At 37.4% G+C, this 8981-nt stretch overlaps 1 protein-coding gene across 2 annotated transcripts in view; it reads right to left on the reverse strand.

Moving 5' to 3' along the window:
• The window catches only part of Atg7 (autophagy related 7), a 246640-nt gene that overhangs the window by 173576 nt on the left and 64083 nt on the right, over positions 1-8981 (reverse strand). For both annotated transcript variants that reach the window (XM_076841137.1, XM_076841136.1), the window contains exon 12: positions 6107-6265. In XM_076841137.1, the coding sequence (XP_076697252.1) occupies positions 6107-6265 (159 nt within the window). The remainder of the gene's footprint in view (positions 1-6106; positions 6266-8981) is intronic.

Here is an 8981-nt window from a genome sequence, read left to right on the forward strand (position 1 = left end):
CATACACCTGTCAGGATGTGGAACACTTCAATAACCCTGGAATGCTCTCCTGTGCCCCTCCTTATCCAATATCAACTACCACCATTATGACTATACAAAGACAGCTGAGTTTTGCCTATTCTAGAATTTGAAATAAATGATATCCTAAAAATATACTCACTTATGTTTGGCTTTGTTCATGCAACATAATGCTTCTGAGGTTCATCCATATCGTTAAGCATCAATATTACATTCCTTTTTATTGTGTAACTCTACCATATTTTTTGATTCATTCTCTACTTGCTGGCTTGAGTTATTTCCTGATTTGGGCTATTATGAATAAAGTTGCAAAGGGCATTTCTGTATAAGTATTTCAGTGCACATATGTTCTTTCTCTTAGGTAAATTATCGAAAAGTGAAACTGTAATTGTTAGGTGTGCATGCTGAATTTCTTGTGGCTGTGTTACCAGAAAGTATAGAGTGTCTGGTTGCTCCACAGCCTGACATTTAACACTGTCAAGTCTTCTTAATTTTAATCATTTTAGTGGTTTATAATGATACAGCTTTTCTTGTGTGTGTGTGTGTGCACTCACATGGGTGCTGGGGATTGAAACCAGAACCTCATGTTCATCACTGAGCTACATCCCGAACCTCTACAATAATATGTCTTCATGATCCTTTTTTATATTTCCCTAGTGACTATTGATACTGAGCATTTTCATGTGTTCACTGGCCATTCATATATCTTCACTGTGAAGTAAGTACCTATCCAAGCCTTTTGTCCCTTAAAAAAAAGGGCTGGTTTGAATTTTTATCATCGAGTGGTAATTGTTCATGTATTCTAGGTAGAAGTTGTTTGCCAAATATGTACTCTCAGTTTGGCTAGTTATTTCATTCTCTAATTGGTGTCTGTTGAAAAACAGAAGTTTAAATTTTGACAAAACCCAAGTTAACAATTTTTTTTTTCATTTATAGCCTGTTTTACTGGGTTCTAAGAAATATTTGACTATCACAAGACCACTGAGCTTTTCTCTAGAAGCTTCACAGTTTTAGCTTTAGTTCTATGTTCCTTCTGGGTTTTCACTTGCAGGCTCAGAGTACTCAATGAGGTCTTTGTACTCTTATAATTGGGGTCCTGTGACTCTTGGCCCTGTTTGACCTCTGTAATCTCTACTAGCTCACAGCCCCCTGGTGATGTTTCCTTCCCAGCATCTCAGAGGGGTACCTAAGTATATGCAGCTTAAAAAAAAAGGGGAGGGGCTCAAGGTGCTGCTGAAGAAGGCAAGGCAGTTTTCTAGAACTTCTTCTCTATACTTATATCTGCCACTGCTTCACCAGCTCAGCAAAAACAGAATTATCTTCTTGGGTACCTCAGGCTTGGCACAACAAAGTATCACTAGACAATGAACTGGGACAAATGTTCTTGATTTCCTTCTGTGGGGACCCACGATCTTCCACAGCCTATTGTCTAAAAAGAGTCATTCACTATTTCACATACTTTGCCCGGGAGCACAATTATTTAAGGTGAGAAAGCAAGTCATTATCAGGATGAGAAGCAGTTGTCCAGAGCTGGGTTTTCAAACCTCAAGTGTGGGGCTGAGGGTGTATCTCAGTAGTAGTAGCCTAGCATGTGTAAGGCCCTGGTTTTCACCTCCCACCCAAAAAACAAAAACAAAAACCCTTTGGTCTGCTCCTAAAGCCTACATTTTATTGTTTCACCTTTAAAAAATGGTGACATCAAATAATAATTTGATTTATAAAAGATTGTTTTCTTATCCAATTAACCTCAGGATTAGGCACAAGCATCTGCAGTAGAGCAGTTCTTTTAATGTAATTTAATATAGCTTTTTAAAGACCCCCTGAAAAGTTCAATGAGAAACCAACATCAGAGAGTCAAAGTGGTGGTGCACGCCTATAAACCCAGTGGCTTGGGAGGCTGAGACAGGAGGATCGCAAGTTCAAAGCTAGCTTGAGCAACAGAGAGGTGCTAAGTAACTCAGTGACCCTGTCTCTAAATAAAACACAAAATAGGGCTGGAGATGTGGCTTAATGGTTGAGTGCTCCTGAGTTCAATCCCCAGTACCCAAAAAAAAAAAAAAAAAAAAAAAAAAATTACTCAAGGAATCACATGCAGAAAAAAAATAAAGAGATTCTTAAGATCTGGACTTTGAGTTACTTGAGGGTCTGGGGTCAGAAAATGGTTAGTTTGGGTCAAAGATATTTTAGCGCAAAAAGTAAAAGTCAGACTTTCTAGATCTAGGCGAGAATATATTCAAGATTCTCCAAGTTAGCCATCCACTGACATTACCCTGTCACCTAGGTCTGTCACCCAGGGGTGGCTGGGGGATGGGTGCTTACAACCTCCTGGGACAATATCACTGCACCTTCCTGTGAGTGTATTATGTCAAATTTAAAATTAAAAAAGACCTATCACCCACTACTTTTTTTTTTCCAAGTCAAATGTTACTAGGCTTCAAGTTCCAAGATTAGAATTCTGCAATAACTGAACAAGTGAGGCAATCCTGCATTAATAGAACCAGGATTTCTACCATTTCCAGGTGATTAGATCGCCTGAGAAGTCTGCATTTCATACATCTGCTAACTTCAAAAGTCCACTTCTCTTGCCTGGAATGCCCTTCTAGACCTCTGGCCTCTCCCACCACTTTCTGCCTCTCGCCTGCCTCTCTCAAACTGTTCTTTTAATTAATTCCTTCAGAGGTCAAGACACATGACACTGCCTGAAGAAAGCATTCTCTAGCCTAGCAAACCTGTACAGGGCCCACTCTTTGGTATTTCATTAACTCAGATTCAAAGCCAAGTCCTCCCTCTACTTATCCTCCTTAATACTTACTATTTTCATTATAATTTAAAAAATTAATTATTCAGCATATATGTGATCAACTAGAATATAAGCTCTATGAAGATAGGGCCAAGCTTTGTTCATGGAGGCCTGACCTTTTCTCCATGGCTTGGTGTAAGAAAGGTGATCGATAAAGATATATTGGATGAAAAAAGCTACTTTAAATCAAGTATATGAAAAAAATCTTTATGGTTAACTAATAAGTTATACAGTTTCACAAGAACTTTTCACGAAGTTGATAAATTATACAAATACTCAGATAAGTTATTATTTATAAGGCACCAAATAAAAGTTTTGGAAGCTTGGACCCTGGCCTCACCTTAATGCAACAGGGAAAACAGGATAACATGATGTAAGTGCTAAAAAGAGGCTTGGTTGCTCGGTGTGCTGATTTTCCCAAGAAAAGCTGGGCTTGATCTCTAAGGCCCAGCACAATAATCTGGCCCTTGCTTCTGCCTCAGCCTCCCTTTATCTTCTTTGACATCTAAGCTTCAGCCACCCCGGCTTTCTTTCGGTCCTCAAAAGTATCACACTCTTTCCTGCCTTAGATTTTTTTCACAGACAGCTCTGCTACTTTAATTTAGCCTACTCCCACTCACCCTTCAGGATTTGATTACCTGATTCCACCCTCAGCCCCTAATCTAGCTCAGCAACCTGCCACACGCTCCTGGCAACTGAGCTCTTGAATCATACATACACTTATGACAATTATAACTATCTGTGGGGCTGGGATTGTGACTCAGTGGTAGAGTGCTCATTTAGCATATGTGAGGCACTAGATTTGATCCTTAGCACTACATGAAAATAAATAAAATAAAGGTATTGTGTCCATCTGCAACTAAAAAATATTGTACATATTTGTGAAATTATTTATTAATGACCATTCCCCTCCCCACCACTAAACTATCATAAACTCCCTGTGGGGCTGAAGGGGTGGGGTGAGAAATGTCCATCATTTCTCTTATCCCTGCACAAGGTAAGCCTTAAATAAACACCTAATGAATGAGTAACAGAATAACTAAACAAATAAACAGGGAATTGCATGGGCTCATAGACAATGGCTAGAATTTAGGTAAGCAAAACTCAGGCAACTTCAAGTGGCAGAACTCAAGGTTCAAAGCCAAGTCCCCATGGTCCCTGAGGGGAGTACCTAATACCTCCCCAGTGATAGACTGGATCATTCTTCCCAACTATGCCCTTACTCCCCCTAGTAGAATTTCATGTCCAAGCCCTTTGCCACATGACTTTCAGGACCTCCCATGAAGAAGGCAGAGTCTACTGACTAACCCATTGACTCTGGGCTTGACCCTGAGCCTTGCTTAGGCACTAGAAAGGAAAGGCCCTGCATTGTGCCATGCAGCTGAGCCTATAGGAGGTATGATGACTGCAAATTCTTTTAGGCTTCTATTTCTACTATAAGAACAGCAGGACTGAGGTGACTGTGGCTCTTTAGCCTCTACTGTTTTTAACTAGTGCATTATGATCACATGGTAATAGTGGGATTTATTGTGGTATATTCATAAATGCACGTAACATAATTTGATCAATTTCATTCCCAGTTCCTCCCTTTTTTCTCCCCTTCTACCTCCTCCTGTCTTGCTTCCTCAACTCTACTGATCTTCTTTCTATTTTCATGAGGTCCCTTCTTAAATTTTTTTCTTTCTAGCTTCCAAGTATAAGAGAAAACATATGATCCTTGACTTTCTGAATCTGTTAGCCTCCATTTTGAAATAATGGCACACACTTCTGACCAGAAGCTGACTAAAAGTCCTGAATTCAACCTAGTCTAACAACAGAACCATAAACAACCTGCACAATCATGAGTAGGAAATAAATGTTGTTAAATGAGATGTTAGGATTGTGTGATATGTAATACTGTGACAGCAGAGACCTACCTACTATCCCTCCTCAATGACAGGGTTGTGACTTATTTTATTTATTTGGGCATCTAGCACATGGCTGGGTACACAGTGGGTATTCAATCAATACTGTTGAATTAAACCCAATAAATGATTCCTCAGGGATACTGGTGAAATGAACAAAACGATCAACATGACTTCTAGAGCAAAGACTTCTGAAACAGATGAATCAATACTGAGCAATTAAATGGAGAAACTTTGGAAAGACAGGTTTTTTTGTTTTGTTTTGTTTGTTTTGTTTTTGTTTTTTTGGTGAGGGCTGGGAGCCTTTTCTGGCATCTTAAGTAGAAGTAGATGCTCAGAAGACACCTAATCTGACTCCTGTCAGATAAACTGATTAAGCATTAAGATGTAGAATCTTGGGGCTGGGGTTATGGCTCAGCGGTATAGCACTCGCCTTATGTGTGCAAGGCCTTGGGATTGATCCTCAGCACCACATAAAAAAATAAATAAATAAAGTTATTGTGTACAACTACAAAAAAAGAATAAATATTTTAAAAAGATGTAGAATCTTAGCTAGATGACCTCAAAAAAAGAAAAAAAAAAGCTCAAGATTGTGAATCAAATGAGGTGAATGACATCTCTCATTATCTAATGATTCTAAAGCCAATGATGTAGCTCAAAAATAAGCAGCAGCGAGAAAAAAGAAAATCCAACTTTTTACCCAATTTTTGTCCTCCACAGACTTGCATTCAATTTAATTTCATAAACCTATACTTAGTGACTATCAAAAAAGGTCTGGTGATAGGAAAAAAACAATATGCTATATCAGGACCACCATAAATTACCTTTAGAACTGCACAGGATATAAAAATATACATACTTCTAAATTCCTCAAATTAAATTCACACAATGTTTTACAACTTACAAAACTTTCATTCATATACTTTTCATTTCATTTTCACCAGAATATATGAGAGGTCTTTGTTTTGTTCTGTTTTGTAATATAGGAGATTGAACTTGGGGCTTCACACATACTTGGCAAGTGCTTTATCACTGAGCTACATGCCCAGGTCCCTTTATTTTTTTATTCTGAGACAGGGTTTTATAAGTTGCTTAGAGCCTCACTAAATTGCTGAGGCTAGCCTCGAACATGCAATCCTCCTGCTTCAGCCTCCAGAGTCACTGGGCTTATAGGCATGCATCACTATGCCCAGTCTTGCTATATTTTTTAATCTCTAGCTCAGAGATGAGGTAACAGTCTTGGTCACATGATGAGTGCCTGTCAGGGAGTGACATGTGTCTGTTTCTCTGTAACTGATACCATAGGTATTCATTCCCCAAGATTTTTAAACATTTATAGATGGAAGGAAAAAACCTGTGATAGTCTCAAAAAGCATCAACGTACCACTCCGGGGAATATTTTCTGGAGCCGGTCAGCTGCAGCTAAAGCCTTTGGTTTACCTCCACCTAGGCAATCTTCGAATTCATAGAGAGGCTGCCTCACAGGATTGGAATAGGAGATCTTGGCATTGTCCACGAATGTGACGTGTCTGACGCCCCAACCCTGCATGGAAACAGATCATGGTGTGTTCCTATGAATATTTCACACGGTGTCTCTCTTAAAATCCCTAGGAGGGGTTTTGTTTTCAAGCAGCTTAGGAATCTCAAAATACAGGAAACTTCAGAAACTAAATTGTACAAGTTCAGTTTTTGATAAACAGAATGTCAACTTTCTTTAAAAGACAAAATAATTACATGCTAAGTACCAGGTTTCCTGCTGTAATGAAACCAAGAAATGTCAGAATGGGTCTAACTAATATTTCATAATTTTTGACAGTTGCACCAGAAAAAAAAAACATTTGAAAGTGAAAAACAGTGAATCTCATAAGAACTCTCTATGTTGCTGTTTTAAAAGGATTAGCAAGAGCCCCAAATGTCCTGGGTTTCCTTAAGAATAATTAAGTATAGATAATAACTCCTCTCAAAATTTATTTAAGACCTGAGTTAACTCCAGAAAAATGATTTACAAGTCATTTCCCACTGTATAATAATGTAGAACATTTAATCCTATTTCACCAAGATTGACAAGCCTTATTCATAATTGGGCATTTAGGGGATGATTGTATGTTCTCATAAATAATTTTAATGATATCACAGACTCTAAATGCATCTCCATAAAGTTTTATAAATCTATACTTAAAAATTTTTCTTAAAACTGAGGATTGAACTCAGGGGCACTTTGCCACTAAGCCACATTCCCCAGCCATTTTTATTTTTTATCTTGAGACAAGGTCTATCTAAGTTGCTTAGGGCCTTGCTAAGTTGCTGAGGCAGGCTTTGAACTTGTGATTTTCCTGTCTCAGATTCCTGGGTTGCTTCTCAGCAACCAAGTACAAGTGTGCACCACCATGCCTGGCCAAAATTACACAAGTTTAAAGTTGGAGAGAATCTCTAAAATCCTTGGTATAATCAGTCTGTTTTACAGATATAAAAACTGAAATGTAAAGAAGCATAGAAAAGATAAGTTAGTTGTCTAAACTCATATATCTAGTTAATGATGGGAATGAATGAGATCTCCAGAGTTGCTCCCAAATGAAGATGCCTACTTTCTAGGGGTGAGATGGGTATATTTCAGATCATATATAAGTATAGTCATCCCTCTGTATCCAAGGGTTCTGAATCTAGACTCAACTTACTGTGGATGGGGGAAAAATTGCTTCTGTACTGAAAATGTACATATTTTGTTCATGTTATTATTCCAAAAATTACAGTATAACAACTATTTATATAATCCTTACACTGCATTAGGTATTCTAAGTAATCTAGAGATGATTTAAGGTATATGAAAGGTTATATGTTGGTTCTATGCAAATACTAGGCCATTTTAATATAAGAGACTGGAGCATCCTCAGATTTTGATATTCGAGGTCATCCTGAAACCAATTACCCTTGGATATTGATGGATGTCTGTACTGCAATCTAAGAAGCCTTTTCAACTCAGGACTCTGAACTCAGACTGACTGTTTCAGGGAGACAGTCATTGAGGACCCAAGACTCACTCCAGGGTTGTGAATGACAGGCTAGAATCCCATTTTTGTAAGCTTAGTATGGGCTGTTTGTTTTGATGCCCACTGGTAACTCTTTGATATACACACCCAGAAACATTAGCTAACCAATCTACCATGGAGGGAAAGATAAGTAAGAATAATCCAAAAGTCACTTGTACTTGGTTTGGGATATTTATTTCAGAAGTATTTTTGCATTCCTGAGTGGACAGCAGGGAAGATGGTCTGGGAACATGCTAGGCAGTGGGATGAAAGTCAGATAAGCAGCAAACATGCTGTAAACTAGTCACATGCAAATGAATTTTCACACTTAATTTCTGACTTCCTGGAATGCCACATAGTTTAAAGGGCTAATCCTAGAAGATTAAAGAAAATTACAACCCTCAGTGTCAGTGAGGATGTGGCAGTGAAAAAAAACATTACTGATTGAGAATGTTAAACTGGTGTAATTTTTCTAGAAAGTAATTTGGCAATTGTTTCTAGGATCTTAAAAATATTCTTTGACCTATTTCCAGCAATCTATCCTAGGAAATAATCTGAAATACTGCCAAAAGATGAAACTACAAAGATATTCTTCGTAACATAATTCATAATTGTAGAAACCTAGACACACCATTAGTGCCAAATATGAGAGGAATGTCTTAGGAAATTAGAGATGTGATTAAATGTTTTGTCAAGTAAGGAAGTTTATTCTACAATCATTACAAAAGACTAACAAGTATCCTTTTTAATGACAGAGGAAATGTTTACAATGCTAATTCATAAAAGCAAAGGAAATTATTATGTATCAAATTAGACTTGGAAATACATATTAAACAAACCTGAAAGGAAATGAGTAAAAGTGGAAAATGAATACTTTCTTTTCCTGCTTCATAACCTTGACACTTTATAAATTTTCATAATTAATCTATTCTGACCGCAGTTTCAAAAAATATTAAGAAAACATAGGCACCTAATAGTCCAAAAACTAACAAAAATACAATAAAATAAATTCCATGAAGAAATTAGCAGAATTAATGTATCCAAAAGCAAAATAAAATGTAAAAATTATAGAACTGATACATCAATTATTCAGCTCCCAAAAATGATACTGTTTTACAGATATAAAAACTGAAATGTAAAGAAGCATAGAAAAGATAAGTTAGTTGTCTAAACTCATATATCTAGTTAATGATGGGAATGAATGAGATCTCCAGAGCTACTCCCAAGTATGGG

This window comes from Callospermophilus lateralis, chromosome 20 (assembly GCF_048772815.1).
Source record: "Callospermophilus lateralis isolate mCalLat2 chromosome 20, mCalLat2.hap1, whole genome shotgun sequence".
In the NCBI taxonomy this organism is placed as follows: Eukaryota; Metazoa; Chordata; class Mammalia; order Rodentia; family Sciuridae; genus Callospermophilus; species Callospermophilus lateralis.